Below are 18,612 nucleotides of genomic sequence, written 5' to 3' on the forward strand. Positions count from 1 at the left end.
TTATAATGTTATGGTTTATATCTAGTTCACCCCAAAGCCTCATGCACTCATATGTGGTGCTTTCTACAGTGACTGGAACTTGGGTGTATGACATTGACTCAGTCTACTGATTGGCTTGGTATGGCCCTAGGTGGATTTACTGAAGAGCAAAGGAGAAAGAAGTCTCATTGCTTCCTGACTACAATGCCATGAGCCAGTTTTCCTCTGCCATGTCCCTCTGTCATGCTGCCCTGCCTTGGAACCAACTGATTATGGACCGAAACCTCCATAAACAGTGAACTAAAGGAAACTTTTCTTCTTTTATCTTTGAGAATTTGGTACTGTGATTAGCTGAAGAGCGATTACTGTCTGAAGTATGCTGACTACAGAGCATGTGCTCATAGGCTTAGCATATTGAAGATTCCTAGGCTTAAAGATATGCCAAAAACTAAATATGTATGGAGGGAAATTCCTGAAGTCTTTTGAAAGGTTAGCCTGAGATTAAATTTTCAGCACGGCCTGCTGTCACACACGGCAAACTGTCTTGAGAGTTAAATTGGAATGGGGAGAGGATTGCTTCAGAGTAAGATTCCTGTGGGCAGAGATGCAGTGAGAATTGGGCTGAGGTCACCACCAGATGAGGAGAGGACACACTTGGCTGATATGGAGGGTGTAGGTCTTGGTTTCCATGAATGAAAAGTGCCATGAAGGTGAGAAGTGAATGTTAGGCTATGAAACTTGAATTTTATTAAGCCAAGAAAGATGATCCACAACGCACAGGCCTGACAACAGCAACCTCAGACAGCTCTTTCCTCCTGAGTGCTTTTCCCAGATAGGAAGGGAATCTGCCTTGTGTCTGGAAGAGGAAAAGCAGGAAGGAAATCTTCTCTACATGAGGCAGGAACTATCAGAGCCATTGAATGATCTCTGAATAATTTTAGAATCCTACCATCTGGTCGTGCCTTGTTCAAGACAAAATTTAGTGTCAGAAATGGTGATTTTTTTTTTTTCAATACCAACCTTTCACTCAGCTCCTGTTCTTACTTCTCACTGGCCTTGGTCTGCTTTCGTTGGCCTTTATTCAGGAAAATGGGTCAAAATTCTTACCCACTCCATCTACTAAAGTGTGCGTCTAGGCCAGGGCCCAGTAGGGGTAACCTACTCTAACAGCTTGTCCTGCTGCTCAGCAAGCCTTACTTCTGGCCAACTGTCACCCACTTGGTAGCAGAATAACCTTTTCTCACGGCTCTGGCTTATCCCATGGCACAGGAAAAGGAATTCATGGCCTTTGAAATAGAAGATCATGTTTGGAAATTTGAGAATAGAAACTGAAGAATATAGATTTTTAACAATTAGTGATGAAAATGATTTATTGCACTATGATATTAGTAACTATGATCCAGAAAAAAATATCAATTGTGGTTTTTCTTTCAAAGTGAAGCTTTAAAGATTATAGAGCCCCATCTGGTGTTCAGGAGTTTCCTAGGATGAAAAAAGAGCAACAATTTGCAGAATATCTTATGAAAACAAATGGCTTTTCACAATATGGTATAGTTATTGACATGTGGGAATGCAGTAAGTATTACCTATGAGATTGCTTTAATTAATGCGTGGAACAAGGGATGCTTATATGATGAATGTAATTATTAATGTTAACACAGTGCAATCAGAAGTAAAAGGGAGTCTCTGTGAGGTGCTGTGTCACGTTAGTAGGATTGGAGCCTGCCACCTCAGTGAGTAGCCTGCTCTTGTCCTGGTAGCCCAATTATTGCCCCTGGCATCAGTGTGAGTAAGTATCAGATTTTTATGACGGTTTCTACTCAAAGAGCAAAGTAAAGCACAATGAATGCTACCGAGTCAGACCTGTGCTGTGGGATTCATGCTCCTCACTTTCAACAGCAAATTCTCAAAATGCCCTCCAGCATAAAGCAGCTTCTCTTTCATCTGCAATGAGGCTAGAGAAAAAGAGTTGACAGTAAGCATCTCTAGGAAAGGTTTGTGTCAGAGTGGGAGCTGTTTCTAATGCAGTACTCTACCAGTGGCTGGAGTGGTTTCCCCAAGAGGGCACTGGGTTTTCCTTCTGAAGAGATGTCTAAAGACATCTCATTTATATAGGACAGTGACTGTTTTTCAAAATATATAAAATCCTAATTGGGACATAATTCACATACTACACAGGTATCCCATATAAAGTATAATTCAATTACTTTAGTATGGTCACAGAACTATGAACTTGCATCACAATCAATTATGAAAGATTTTTATCACCCCAGAAAAGAAGTGCATTAGCATTTACTTCCTTTTCCCCACTTTCTCTAACTTCCCCCTAAGTAAACCACTAGCCCATTTCTTATCTTCATAGATTTACCTATTCTAAACATTTCATCTAAAATAAATCATATAATGTATGTTCCTTATGACTGGCTTCTCTTACTTAGCATATTCTCTTTAATGTTCATCCATGTTGCAGAAAGTATCAGTACTTCGTTCATTTTTATGGGTGAATAATATCCCACCATATGGATATGCCACATTTTATTTCTCCGTTCATCAGATGATGAACATTTGGGCTGTTTTAACATTTTGTCTATTATAAATAATGCTGTTATAAACATTTGTATACACTGTCTTAAGTAAACTTAGGTGCTCATTTGTCTTAGGAGTGTATCTGGGAGAGGAAATGGTGTGTCAATTTGAGGAACTGCCAGACTGTTTCCCAAGAAGGTTTCACATTTAATTTTTTCCAGGAGTGTATGAAGATAATGAATACTTTCAATTATATTTAAATATACATAGTGTAAAAGTCTCCTTCTTATTCTTTTTTAGGTAAATAGTTCAGTAGTGCCAAGTACACTCATATTTTTGTGTAGCCAATCTACTGAACTCTTTTCACTTGTGAAACCGAAACTGCACCTATGAATTCCCCATTTCCTCCTCCCCTAACCTGTGGCAACCTCCATTCTACTTTCTGCCTCTGTGAATTGAACTACTCTAGGTACTTCCTATATGGAAAACAATACAGTATTCTTCTTTTGGATATTAGTTTATTTCACTTAGTTTTGTATCCTGAAATGTTTTCCATAGAGTAACATGAATCAAAATTTCCTCTTATTTTTAGTTAAAAAACTGCTACTGCATATGTGTATCACATTTTGTTTGTCCATTCATGGTTTTATGGTCATCTATTTCATTTTTGTCTATTTTCAGTTTTGCTGCTATGGTACAAGTGCACCAAAGAGAGTGAATCTTACCCTTTCATGTCCTAAGAAACCTCACCAGCCTGTTAAGATGTGTGTTTTGAGGAACTATTATCCCACCACTGGTTCCAGTTCACAATATCTTGGCTGGAGTTTAGAAAGTTTCAAGCATTTTTGATCCTATGTGAGCGGGGCACCAGTCCTATGAAATTACCATACAGGAGAATTCCTCTTGGTCCCTCCAGTGAAATCTGGTTTGCACCCTCTCTCTGCTGAAGCTTTGATCTGCACATCAAGGAAAGGGTATATGGTTAGCTTTTGGTTCTCCCTTTCTTTCTTTGCACAATGTTCTAAAAATGTTTCCAAGACTCTAATTCATGGCATCAAGAGAACCCAAAGCAAGAAGTCATATATAGAGCAATGTCTTGCTGTGCCTGGAATGACTTTTAGAAAGGGAAGGGTTATCCTTTCAGATCCATGCATGAGGAAGCCTAAAATAGAGATGTGCTAGACCACAGCACAATGCTCATTCAACTCAGGAGCAATGCTGCCTCCACCAGACAGAAATCAAAAATGCTACAGCGAGGAAACGAGAACATGGTCAGAGCTTCTAGGGCTTATATTCACTGATTGGTTATTGAAAATGTGTGCCAAAAGTATTAATAGCAGATGATATGTAGGGGACAGATGTCCAAAACTGGAAGCTAAATCAGCAACCTACTTATCAGCAGATCTTTGTCCAATTTGACAGTCGGCTTGCTGCGTGACCTTGGGCTACTTATTTGATCTTGCTGAACCACACTTTCCTACACAGTAAATTGGAAGCAGTCTTTATAAGAAAGACTGTTTCTAAAGCAGCATTGGCTGGTTTGCTGTCTTCCCACTGATATTAATGTGTGTTGATGGCAGCTAAGGTTTTCTGAGAGCAAGATTATCTTGCTGTGGTTGAGGTTAATACACTGAGATATTAGGAGACAGAAGCCACAAAGTTTCATGAGTTAGTAGATGAATAAAGGTGATAGTGGTTGCATCTGTGGTTATGATATTCAAATACCCTTGGCATTTTTAAGTGTGAATCAAACAGGCAAGTTTGAAGACATTGATTCACCTGGATAGAGTTGTATATTGCACAGTAAACTTCCATTTTTCCTGAATCTAAACAACTAAATGATAAAATACAAGTGATTGTAATTTTGCTCTTGAATGAGATACATTTTAAGCAAACTCAGGCTAGTGTCAGTGATGATCAGTGGAACATTTAGAGCCTTTTATGTCTATAAATCTGTAATTCCCTATAGAAATACAGTTGTCATAATAGCCATGTTGACTTAAGCAGCCCAAAATCTCAGAAAAATCTTTGGAATCGTCAAAATACAGTTTCACTCGATTTACTGACAGTGTTAAATCTTAGTAATCATTTTTCCAATTAGTCAAGCTGGTAGAAGCTTATGGTATATACTGTGATTACCAGGAATATAGAACTTTTAAGTTATCTACAACAAAATAGTAGCTGTCTTCCTCAGGGAAACTGGAGGAGCAGAAGAGTCTACAGGTTAGTCACTCACATTCTGGCTCTGCCACTTACCAGCCCCGCTAGGAATGGTCGTGCAAATGACTCAGCTGTTTGTGCTTTCATTTTATTATGGGTAAATTGGAGAAAATAATAGCACCTACTCATGGGTATAATGAGTTAAAAAGCTCAGAGTGCTTTAAATGGCACCAATAACAAGCTTTCAATAAAGGATAGTTTGTTACTACTATAGCACTTGCCAATTTGCTTGGTGCTTTTACCCACATTTTCTTATTTGAACTTCATCATAATCTTGTAAGATAAGAAGGCAAATGTCATAGATAAGAAAAGTAGATTAGAAATCTGACTCACTCATGATTTAGCTAGTAAATCGATATATTTGGTTGATAATCTGTCCTTACTATATTAGGGTCTCCTGCTTGGCCCAGCTGGGAAAATGGAGCTATTATGATAGTCTTTTCCTAGAACACCATCTTATGAGTATTTGAGTTTTAGATTAATGTACAGAAACAGAGGATATTCTAGGCTATCAAGGGTCATTTTTTAAAATTCAAGTTGTATGCCAATATCAGATGATGAATTAATCCCCAGATTAAAGGAGTCACATTTGACAAATCTTCTGTAATCTGTAAATTTACCTTTCAACAATGGCTAAATCTTTTCTAATAACTTTCAAGTTTTGTGCCTTCCCAAAAATGCTGAGGTTAGGAAAAGAGATGAGAAAAATAAACCTGTAAATACCTTGGTACCAAATTCTGGAGTTATTTTTCTCCAGTTTCATCTAGGGTTTTTGTCTTCTTCAGTGGGTTCTTAATGTCTTGTGACATGAAACATTCTCCCATTAGTACAAAGAAAATCTCCAGAAATATGCAAATATAGTACTTTTGATATTTAAGCAATAATTTCACTATTTAGATCATATTGCCCTCTTCCTAACCTGGATCCAATTGTTGAAAGGTGAGGACTCTAACCCTATAAACAGTAAAGTCAGAGCTCTGTTGATGTTAGATAGCCTTGTCTGTAGATAAAGAAATGCGGGTTGTAATCATTGTCCAGAGATACAAAGGAGAAATGTTCACCAAAGACCATTCAAAATATCCACATCTATTTTATAAAGTACGGCCCTAATAATGTTTTCCTCAGTGAAATCTGGTAATTATTCCCTTTGATTTTAACAACAGAATACTTAGCAAAATTCTAAATTACTCATCTGATCAAATAATGTAATCATTAAAAATTTTGACTCATGAGATCTGACTTTTGCTTTCTAACCTTTGATACTATTTAAGAAAATACTATAACTATTTCTAGGTTATGTGAGAGATTATGACATGGAAGCAAAGTATTAGTCTAGTCTTGTTCCTTTAGCCCCAAAAGTTGAGATGAAATCGTCTGATTTAATAATTTTTAGCCCATCTGTCTCCTCTGAGATAGGGCCAGATGTAATCAGACAGATTTATAGGGTGTAAAATTCAGAATGAATTAGAAAAGCCTTTCTGGGTGCAACCCAACACATCTTAAATCAACATCCCCTGAATGGACTAGAGCAATCTCTGGCTGGCCTGGTGGGGAAGTTGTCATGGCAACTGATGGCAAGCTCTGCCAGTGGAATGTGAAAGCAAACAATAGCGTGATGAGGTTGTGTGTACAGCAGCAGACTAAGGTTGCTTCTATGCAGGTACATTGTACACAACAGGAAACTTGTGAGATCGTCCCTTGCAATTTTGGCTGTTCATTTGAAATATAGCAAGTTATCAGTTTAAAATCAGTGCGGCTGGTAGATAACAGAAGCTGTGGAAAAATCATTACCCAGTAGATAGTCTCAACAGTATACAAAAGCCCAGAGGACTATTAGACTAATAGTATTCACAAATATGCTAAAGGAGGCTGAATCAGGCTTAAAGTAACACCTTTGATTCTTTAATGCCACCTTGTGTCCTAAAGATACTAAAATTTTACCCGAAGCCACCTTGAGAACCATCACTGGGCAGCTAGCTTCATACAGAAAATGTTGGAGCTGGATTATATTACAACATGACCGTCTTGTTTTCAGAAAACATATACATAATGTCTTCTAAGCCTCAAGATGACGAAAAATGAAAGTAACTTTGACAGAGTGGGAAAATGGGAAAAGAAATAGTGCAAGTTTTAGAAGTAGTTGCACGTGGTTACAAGACAGGTCTGGTATGGGAGGAAGCAACGGTAAAGATAGGATCAGAGTTAAAAAGTTTTGATGTCATTGCTACATTTTGCAGAGGAATAGTATCTTAAAATATGTTCGGCTATGTTGATAGCATGAATGAGTCAGATAAAAAACAAATGTGTATCACTGATTCCACTTTCACAGCTATTTTGTTCATGGTCAGTGGGCGGCAAGATTAAAGGTAGCATTTGCTCAAATGGTGCCTCAAACTCGCTTGTGATCTCTTAACCAAACCAAGCCCACCACTCATGACTGAACCATCGCCTGCTTGTTGCCATTCACACCATAATCAATTTCCAATTAACTTCAGAAATGTAAAATGATCAAACTGTGTTTCTGTGTGTTTCCTCCAGGGTTTGAGTTTTTCGAAACAAGTGCCAAGGATAATATTAATGTCAAGCAAACATTTGAGCGCCTTGTGGATATCATCTGTGACAAAATGTCAGAGAGTTTGGAGACCGACCCAGCCATCGCTGCCGCAAAGCAGAGCACGAGACTCAAAGAAACCCCTCCTCCACCACAGCCCAACTGTGGCTGTTAATGTCTACACACACACATGTACACACATATGCACACATGTGCACAGACACACGCGCGCGCACACACACACACACACACATACACACACACACACACACACACGGGCAGCTCCAGGAGTCTCTGGTTGCCAAGAAACAGCATTTATAAATGGTCTATTAGCCTTCACTTATACTGCCTACTCATTATTTGAAGGAAGTCTTTGATGTCAATGGCCCATACATGCATTCAATTTTGGAAGATTTACTCTATTAATATGTGACAAATATGTGATCTTAAATATGTAAGGACTATCCACCTATAAACATCTAGTACTTGCATGTGACTTGTTTTTTATTTGTCTAAAGGCTCTTGTTTTTCAAATTTTTTCTCAGTTATGCCATTGCTGAGATCTCAGCCAATAATATGATAATTGATTTGTGTGCCAGAGATTCAAAATATGTTATTTATTTGTAGGGGTGATGACTAAGGAATTGCTGGTGTGTGTGTGTGTTTGTGTGTGTGTGTGTGTGTGTGTGTGTGTGTGTGTGTGTATGTGTGCAGATTGGGGGGTTGCAGGAGACTTGCTTTCCTCTTCACTGAAAATCAAATATAGTGTTTTCTCTTGGTTAGGGACATTGTTGTAGCTCACTATTAGAAAATGTATCATTTTCCACTCCTATTGGCAACCAAGGAAACCACTGACTTTAAAGAAACTGAAATATTGTTTTTAAGGCCCTTACCAGTTTTCTTAAGTCATTAACATTGACCTGCCTAGAACTAGATGTAAACAATAATTTTAATTTATATGTTAAATAAGCAAATATCCTACCCAGGTCTGCACTTTCCAATGAGTCTAATTAAATTTCTGAGTATCTTAGAGCACTGAACACATAGATATATAATGAATGAAAGCCAATTATGCTGGCTGTAGAATTCCAAGGCCTGAGTACCCCAATTTCCTTAATGATTCCCCCTACCCCCATAACACACACACACTGCCACCATCACTGCTGCTGCCACCACCATCACTGTCTGAAAATGTCATCAACTCTGGAAATAGGCTTTAGGCTGAAACTTACTGGGGCTCCTTTTCCTGTAGGATGTTGATTTGCTGCCCAAAACATTGCCCTCTGCTGGAACTTCAGCTGTGTTCTTTTACCTAGTTAGAAGCTACTGAGTAATATTTCCAATTTGAAGATGATTTTCGTTTAAAATGTTTTCATCAGAGGCATATCTCCTCTGCAAGTCTCTAAATATTTTACATTAGACAGACACAGCTTTAGAGCTGAGAGTGACAGAAGCACTTCTGAATCATACCAGTTTGAGAGAGCAAGGGAAATATTTGAGCCACCCAGATTTTTATCCCAGATTTCCTGAAGACCATGTATAAATAGCAAGCAAACAACAATGTCCATGACCTTTGTAGAGCACTGGTGGGGAATTCAGCATCTATGTCAATGACTAGCATTCTTTACAGCTAGAATTTTAGGAAGGCAGCAGGCAATGTTTGGCAAATTTGTGAGGACAATTCCATTAAGTGGACTTTCTTTATTTCCATTGTATTAGATGTTTCCTTTTCTTTTAAAAAATAGAGATGCTTTTCATAAAGTATATAGATTTCAAGGTTATTAAGCAGAGATTTTGATAGAAAAACATGCATATATCTAAATATATCTCTGGAGAAATAATGCCCGCAAGTCAGGGAAATAGCCCCCACACACTATTAGTAACATAAAAAATGAAAATTCTGGTAAAAAGCATTTGGGGTGTTTTAAGCATCTTCATGTTATTTCTCATCTTCTTACTTTCAGATTCACTAATTGGCAGTACATTTATACTTTGGCTTCCTGCAAGGCAAGCTTAACTTATAACAACAAGAAAAATGTATGTTTTATTAGATTTTAATAGGGCAACCACATTCACAACCACAGGTATTAAAACAAAGGAAAAATAAACAAGAGTCATGAAGAACAGACTGATCTGCTATACTAGTAGTCTTAGCATGACTTTAACTTAAGTCAGAATGTGGCCATATTAAATGATGTAGCTCTTATGTTTAACTTTTACCATCTACTGTGAAATAGTAAGAACAAGAAACTCTTCTCATTCTCCCTCATAGCCCCTGTTCCACACATACATGATTCACATGAAGACTTCATAGGATACTTCAGATGGCCTTCATGTGTGTGCTGTTTTAATGTGGAAAACACAATGACAAAGGATGAAAAAGGGAAAGAGCCAAGTTTTGCTAACCTGAAAACTCCTTCCCCAAAGAACTGATTGCTGTTAGAATTAATTGACCCTTCGACCAGGAGACCAAACCCAAGTGCCCACTTGCAAGTATCAGATGTCCTAAAGTTGGACCTCTCTCTGTGTCCCGGTCAGAAAGAGTGATGCAGTAGTGGCCCGGCCATCACTACCAAGGAACACTCAACGCTTTGTCCTTTTCAAACCCCATGGGAGTAGAGCCTTCCTAATTAATTCTCAGTTCTGAAGCTCCCACTCTGCTGTGAATTTCATTCCAAATAATTCAGTGAAAAGTTTCCAGAGACAGTTATTGGGGAATTCAAAAGAAAGCACCTGTGTTCTTGATATAAAGCATATGAGAGAACATTTTTCATTCCTAATTGCATCAAGATATCTTATCTTCAAAATAAAAATATGGAAAATAGAGAAACCAGCCCAGGGTTCATTATGTGAGCTTCTATTGCACTGAGTTGAATTATTTACAAATCGTAGCACTTTAGCCCCAACGTTTTCCAGCCTTTTGGGCACTAGACATATATACACACATACTCACACACTGTACTCCACCTACCAACAACCTAAATGTCTACAGGTCATTTGTTTTTAACCAATAACCTAATTAAGTTTGAAATGTGACATGTTTAAAAAGTATGTGTTAGTTTGTAAATCCTGGACATCAGCTCTTGTTGTCTTTGATGTAATTGGACTAGAAATTCAAGTATGGTTTTATTCATCCTATGGCCACACCCCACTTCTCAAAATAGGTTTGTGAATAAACCTTCAGGGAGATGCTCCCAAGAACTTTGGTTTGCTTCCCTTTCCTATAGCACCTGAGAAATTGGATTGAAAATTGTTTTATCTAAATAGCTGTCTACGGAGTGAATCAGCATTTCAGGCTTTGGGAATGAGTGGATATACAAGATGCTGTGAAGTGCTGTTAAGCTCTAGGACAGTATTTTAACCACTGGCCTCACATCTACAGGCTCAGAAGAATTACTTCAAAACAATAATCAATTCCCTGTTGTTACCCCCACTGAACAGCTTCTACTGCCATCATGAACTTCTAATAACTATGAAGCAAGAGGTTCACATAGTTCCCGTTTGGGTCACTTTACATTCAATATCCCTTTGCTACCTGGTTAAAAAAAAAAGTGCCAAGATTTTTATTTGGAAAAGGGGTATGGTGATGCCTTCATTTGTGGAAAGCTGAAGCATTGTGATGATAAGTGTGAAATATAAATTCAACAAAACCACAACTCAAATTACATATAGAGATATCACTACACTCAATAAGCAAATGTGTATTTCCCTTAATTCTTTTGCAATTAATAATAGATCTTTTGTTTATTTAGCACATTCGTTATTTTTATGAGCCAATTTAAACTTCCAATTTTAACAGCTTTGCTGATAGACTTTCAGGTATAGGATGGTCTTCTTTTGAAAAAGCAAAATGCATTCTATTATTAACTGAATTTCCATTAAGCAACATTAATTTTGGAATGTCATAATTCATAATCAGTGGTTCATTGTGATGTGTTTTATCCAACATGTATCTTAGTGCATGGATGAAGTTTTCCTACAGTCTTTTAGTTAACTGTGTAGTATTTGTGGAACTGTATTAAAAATGTGTTCAAATTCTACCAAGCTGAAGTAGCAGCTGCATGTTAAAAACTATGACATCAATCGTAAAGTCATGGCTGAAACTCTTTTAGACCAACAAGTTAGTCTGTTGATAATCTTCACAGCACTGTCAGAATGCTCAGTCAGACGTTTTTGGTGCAGCATACGTGGGAGCTAGCCTATCTGGCTAATGAACCCTTTCTCTCCAAATAGCAGCTCGTATAAGGGTCCCCGAAACTCCATTCCTGGGTATATAATTGAGCAGCTAGGCCCATGTGGCCTTGCTAACCAGTCTCTGATAAATGCAGCCTCTCTAACTCCACTCTCCTCTGCCTATTTGTAAACACTACCTGTGCTTCAGCAGTTTGCCAGTAAAATGATGACATCTTGCTGATCTATTAAACCTTTCAATACTAGGGCCAATTTTGGGGCTTGCTTCATATTTTACATGATTTTTTGACCAAACTAATTTGCAGACATAAAGCTATGACATGCCCTGAATTCACTGGAATAAATTGGATAAAAATCATGTTAATGACCAAATCACCCCCACAAAAAAATGTCTTTACCCCTTAAAGGCCAAAGGTTCTAGAAATACAGTATCCCTTAAAGAGACACAAGCAGTTTGATGAGACTTTTTGAAATGTAAAATGTATCTATTGCTATTGGCACTTCATAAATAAATGTATTTTTAAAATCTGCCTACATATGCTCAACACTCTGGTCAAATCATTCTTCCCTTTGGTACATGAAAATAATTCACTTTTGGGCCACACAGTCCTGAAACTCCCAACACACACCACTTTCAACCAATGATACCTTTCTTAGTAAGGGGAAAATCCCATCTATGGTGCTTTCTCAGTGCTAAGAAAAAAGGAGCGTTTGCTATGTGCCAACTGGAACTCACATCTTGTTTTTAAAGGCCCATGAAATAGATTCATCACACTGATTTGATTAATCTGGGTTTCTGCATGTAATGAATTTAATGTATTAAACAGAGAGGGTAGAGAAAAAACACATTCTAGACAGCAGAAATAAATAATTTCAAACCCTCACACAGAGGTTGAGTGTTAAGATCAGATCATCTAGTGAGTGGACAAACTGAACTTTCTTTTTGTGTGTTTTTTTCCTACTTCATGATTTTTTTTAAACCATTTCATTTTTTAAAAAACTATCCTTGTGGAATGACAAGACCAAGAATGGGAAATGAGACTCAAGTGTCACCATTTATCTCCTTTCAGCTACTATTGTTGGAGTTGGGAGTTACCAATGTATTTCACTTATCTGTGTTCATATTTCCCTTCATTGTGGACAACTGAGAGTTGGCTGTGGCTCTGTCACTTAATATAATATGTCCATGTCATGTTGTTTGGAGCTATGGATTGCTTAGTTTCATGAATACTGTTATTATAGATGCGGGTGGTATATGAGACATACAGACAACTGGCCTTTCAGGGAGGTGAGCATGACCTATATCTGGCTGTTGGTTCCATAGTCTTTGTCAAAGTGAAGTCTGGGGATGTCTGCTGTGTCACTATGATGACTTACCACACATAATCTCATCATCCGTAGGAGGTGTGCTGAATGAAAACTGTCCTGTAATTCCTGTTAATATATTAATGTCAGATGTGACGTGATACAGTTGGACTGTCCAAATGTACAACTATTTAATGGTGTTTGTAGAACTGAAATGTCTTAAATGTTGCATGAAATATGTTCTAAAAATAGATTTTTTTTCTATTTTTCAAAACCTCAGAATTGAGGGTTCATGGGCCAATAAGTGCAATATTTAATGACTTACTCAGTGTATATAAACTAGTGTGAAAGAGTGAATTATAATGAATGTGTGAGATACTTTGATGGCTGTGTGCTTATTCAAATGAATTCTTGTAGCCGTATTTGTCTAGTGGTACAATTTATACAGTAAATATCTTATTGGTGTCATGTGAATCTCCTCTGTGCCTAATTTAAAGTAATTTTTTCTTAGAAGACCAAATGTTTAGTATCTGCAAATGTGTGTCAGTTTTACCTATTGAAATTGTGTTTTATTTTCCAGAAGAATGACTGTGAGCTTACTTTATAAGAGCCTTCCTTTCTATAATTCATAATTCTCCTTAAGCTTCTTGTGAGTGTAATGAGCACCTAATTTATATACCTAAGAAAAATATGCATATAAAGAAGTCACTTCTTTTCTTCTCAGAAACATTAATCACATGTCCTATCTACTAGGAATTTCCATTCTTGTATTTGTATGTATGTTTTATTGTTACTCAACCTTGTACTTTGTTTGCATTAGCTGATGTTATATTCACTTTTGATTCTCAGTTGTCCACATTGGTGACAATAGAAGAAAATTCAGTGTCCTTAATTCATTTTGTCACATTATCATAACATTGTATATATGAAGGTTAATGTAGGTCAACAATGTAAACTCTTATTTGCCATTTCAACTTTTAGGGGAAAGTGTCATTTGAGCATTTTATTCTGTAGTTGGATTTTTTTCCTTTAGTTAACAGGGTAAGCAATGATACAATAGGAAGAAAAACAAGTAAAAACTTATTCACTAATAATGATGAAGCTGATTCTAGATGGCCGTGGATGTCTGTACATGTTACACTGCCATCAGTTCTCTCTATGGCACTTGACTGGAAACTGACATGTATGGACACACCAATCCTAGGAAATGGCTCTGGACGATGTGGCCAGTGTGTGACCCACATTTAACTGTGACTGAAAGTTGTACTCAGCTCTCTAAACCTACTGAAGAGGTCAAGGGAAGATGGGTAAGATGAAGATTAGTGATAACTTTGTGCCAAATTTTTTAAAAAAGAAAAATGTAAGCAGGTAGCCAACACTAGAATGATTATTTAAACATGTGGTAAAATGTTTTGTTTGTTGTCACATAATTATTGAATGCTGTGTACTCGTTACTGTGGGAATCAAATGTGGAAGAGGCATAGCTCCTGTCCCTAAGGAGAATGAGGGGAAGAAATGCAAGATATAATTTAAGGACGAGGTTATGTCAGCGTCTAGGAGCACAGAGCTTGGGGACCTGTAAGAACTGGGAGAGTGGAGGGCAGCTCCACCAATGAGATCGCATATAACTCCAGAAAGAATTAGAGAGTGAGAAGATTGTGCCAGGCAGATAAATGGGAGAGACCACAGTACATTCCCTGTGAATGGAAGGGGATTGGCCGCTATAGATCATTGTTTTTCTCAAAACAACCAGAGTGACCTTCTGAAAACCCTCCAATTACCCCAGCGTAGCTCCCTGCATTTTGCTCTTCATTTGGAAGACAAGCTGCTATTTCCTCATGCTCCTCTATGCTGAACAGCCTCCCAGGGAACCCCAAAGCCCAATTGCTTTCCAGCCACATTAGAGCAGTTAATGTAGACATTTGCCAATGTACCAAACCTTGAGACATTATTTAATCTAATGTCATCCATGCAGATATGCACCCAGACAGTTTTCTGAAGCTCCATGTTTCCTAAGAAGGGATAGGAAATACACTGATAAAGACCTTCCTTTGTAACTGGGCACTTTGGGCTCCTTCTCAGTGACTGCACTGTGGATCTCTTCTTGAGAAAATATTGACAACAGCTTAATGCTTTCATATAGTGACTGTGATGTTTAGTTGAAACTACTGCTGCATAGCAAATATTGTGACTCTTAATGTGTCCACGGGAGCTCTTGTCTGGGTTTAAAGCTATAAAGTGTATTCACATTGTGAAATTTTATCTTTATTGAAATTAATTGTGTAAAAATGGTATGTGCTCTATTAGATATTAAGTTTGTATGTGAATTCTGTATGGAAAGTGGTTTTTGTTCTTTGAGTTTATCTTGTATTATTTTTTGGAGATTACAATAAATATCTAAGAGACTATATTCCTGAATTTCTTAGACTGGCGAAATGATTTTTAAATCTCCTTTTCACTGTATGTTCACTTTTGGTTTTCAAATGACTATTTTCACTTCTTGTAATCTTCCCTCTTACCTCCAGGTGCAACACTGATCTTGAATTGGAGATAGGAAGTGAATACATTTTTTTAGGGCTATAAGTACCCATCATACGAATTTATACTTAAGTGCAGGAGTAACTTACAATACTTGTAACATTTTAGGGAAGGAACATTTTAACTGACCAAACAGTGTTTTAGAACTACAAAGGCCTTGGGTATAGGTCAAAATATGCTCAGGTTTTAAAAAATCATCTCTGCTACCTGAAGAACATCTGTTCTGCTGTCAGAAGCCTACTGTTGGTGCTCATTTTAACAACTCACTGGAAAAGAGCAGTCAACAGGAACAGCACATGAGAGTGATATGCAAGTGCGGTGGACATCATTTAATGCATGGTGCTTGGTGCAGGGATGGTTGGGGTGCTCTGCAGGCTCTCCTTGACCAATCTCTCAAGAGGTGATGAGGTATCCAACTAGCAATCTAGTCACATCACAGCAAATTCATTAGTAATTCTGAGATTCCTTAGGTTCTGATTTGTGTCAACATCTCTAATTCCATAGTTTCTCCCAAAGATACCTCCCAAACCATTTCCAGAAGTCTGCACTGAGAATAAGTGAAATGGTCCCAGGACGATGCATATGAGTCAAATCAGCATCCTGCAACTAAACTCAGTGATAGAACGGTCACTTAACAATATGGACAAAGCATGGAAGAAACAAAAAAAATAAGGACAATATATAATAAAGGAAACAATATATAATAAAGGACAACAATAATAAAGGAAATTTTGGTTATAGTCTCAACAAATGTTTATTAGGATGACTCCTATGTTTTCAGTTTCTTAATACACATGAAACACACACAGTAAGTTCCTGACATTTAATGAATTGTGATGGAGGATGACATGTAAGTTATTACTTCACCACAGTTTACAAATTTACTCCCCAATAATAATAAGTATTTGAAATAAATATCCAAAATTTATTTCAAGAGCTCACAAAAAGATCTTTGAAATGTTATAAAGTATATATTTTTAGACTGTCACCCCTACATTCAGATACATGAATAAAAACTGATAAAGGTCTAGTCAATGACAAAACCCAAGAAAGACTATGTCTATTTCCTGGTCATTCTGAAGTTCCTATGGCTAAACCACATCCAGCAAATTTTAGCAGCAATGCAGAGTGACAGTCTACTGTCACTCTGGTAATATCCCCCTGGTTGTGAATTAATTTTTAAAAATAAAACTACCACTTAATGACTTTTTATCACAGCATTAAGACTAACTAACACACCCATCACCCTTAGAAGATGCCAACACATTCTCTTCTTGGTTTCCCACTGGTTTTGAAAATGATCCCTTTAATATAAACTCAGCTTCTGGTCTCTAAAAAACTTCTCAGAGACACTCCTTTATTTCCATCATTTCTCCACTGATTTCCCATCTGCTACACACATGCTCCAAAAAAGTCTTTTGTGGAAGTAGGTTCATCATTGTTTCTTCCTAATCTACTATAAATCTATTGAATCCTTCTGGCCTAGAGTTTGCTATCAATTCTAAACCATAAGAAATTTCAGCTAAAATTCATATTATCAATTCCAATGCATTTCATTTCTAATGCAAACCTGCTCACTACATGAAAGAAAAGCAGAATGTATAAAAACCATGTGACAGGGCATGTTTTGGAGGAAAATTGTAATTAATATTCCAAAACAACATTCTGCCAAAGAGACAAGTACAATATGGTTTGATTATGTCAGTGTAAATGCTAAACACAAGCTACTATGTTTATGATGATAACCAAAATTGTGGGAGTGGCATGCAGGAGAGTGTTTCCAGTGAGAGAGGAGTACCCTAGGAACCAGTATTCACTCCATTCATAGATAACTGAGGAAGGCAAGCTCACAAAGGAGACTTACAAAGGGAGTGGGGCTGTAGTAGGAATAGAGTTTGCTCCCTGTGAAACTCATGTTGTAGTTGAATCCTCACTGTGTTGTAGTAAAAGAACAGAAATTCAAACCAACTATGGTACTTTGAGGTGGGACATTTCAGGAGCAGTTAGTAAATTCAACAATGTGTTGCCCCTATGATTGAATGTGAGTAGATTTATGAAAACAAAACCCAGAGATATGTATACATGGCCCGCCTCTTCCATGTGAGGCTCTGCACCACCATAGAACTCTCAGCAGAGAGACCATTGCCAAATGCAGCCTGTTGATCTTGGGCAAAGTAAACCTTTTTTCTTTATAACTTTCCCAATCTGTGGTATTGTGTTATTAGGACCAGAAAATAGACTATGTCAAATGGTCAAAGAGATGGACAGAAAATTAAAAGACAGTAGGATGGCAAAAGAGGTGTAAATTTTGAGAAAGGATCTACATTTTAACATAACAGAGGGCTCTCAAAACTTCCAATAAGTTTTGAGGAGAAGTTTTAGAATGGGGCGAAGAAGTAAATAGGAATGACAAAGACAATGCTATGTTCCCCCCAAATCTCCGTGTGCTGCAGTCTTGGTCCCCAGACAATGGCACTATTGGAAGGAAAGCAATGGAAGCTTAGGAGGTAGAGGCTAGTGGAAAGAAGCGAGGTCACTGGGGGCCACGCCCTTGAAGGGGATACTGGGACGCTGGCCACTTTTCTGACTTTGCTTCCCAACCACCAAGACGTCAACAGCTTTGCCACTATAGGCTGAAAGCAAGTAGGCAAGAAACCGTGTTCTGCAACTCTGGAAAGCATGAGGTAGAACAAATATTTCCTCTTGTTATTTGATTAGCTCGGGTATTTTATCAGAGCCACAGAAAGATGACTGTCACTTTTTTTTAGGTGCTTCAGAAGAAAGGTTATTGAATGTGAATAACTTAAAGACTCTTATTTCCATGTACATCATTATATGTGAAGAAAAAGCCAGTAAAAGTAGAGTTTAGAGATACAAGCAAAAATCCAAATGTAATTCTCATATTTCTGCTCCTGTTCCTGTCTCCTCTTCCTCCCTATGTTACCTGCCAATAACTTCTATGCAGTCATTTCTACCTCACTGATTTTGTTCTCTCCAAATATTTTTACTGATATGTTGGACACTAGGTATCCAACAACTACTAGCGACAAAACCAACATCTATTCTTTATGAGGTTTATACTATAACAGAATTTGAAATATTTATGCTTTCCTTTATTTACAAACTAAGCAAGGAAAGTGCTGTCTCAGTTACTTTTTCATTGCTGAGACAAAATACCTGACACCCACAAGTTAAAGGAGGAAAGGTTTATTGCAACTCACAATTTGCACAAATTTTAGTACAGTCAGTTGGCCCCTGCAGGGTTGCAGAGGGGCACTGCAGAGGAGAGGCCATTCATGGCA

General features: G+C 37.6%; 1 protein-coding gene across 2 annotated transcripts in view; it reads left to right on the forward strand.

Moving 5' to 3' along the window:
- Rab3c (RAB3C, member RAS oncogene family) overlaps positions 1 to 15,190 on the forward strand; it is a 254,491-nt gene extending 239,301 nt beyond the window's left edge. For both annotated transcript variants that reach the window (XM_063258204.1, XM_013152905.3), the window contains exon 5: positions 7,264 to 15,190. In XM_063258204.1, coding sequence (XP_063114274.1) covers positions 7,264 to 7,451 — 188 coding nt within the window. In that variant the 3' untranslated portion in view covers positions 7,452 to 15,190. The remainder of the gene's footprint in view (positions 1 to 7,263) is intronic.
- The last annotated feature ends 3,422 nt before the right edge of the window (positions 15,191 to 18,612 follow it).

Source organism: Cavia porcellus, unplaced genomic scaffold, assembly GCF_034190915.1.
Source record: "Cavia porcellus strain 051 isolate PalLab524CR breed Dunkin Hartley unplaced genomic scaffold, mCavPor4.1 scaffold_11, whole genome shotgun sequence".
Lineage (NCBI taxonomy): Eukaryota > Metazoa > Chordata > Mammalia > Rodentia > Caviidae > Cavia > Cavia porcellus.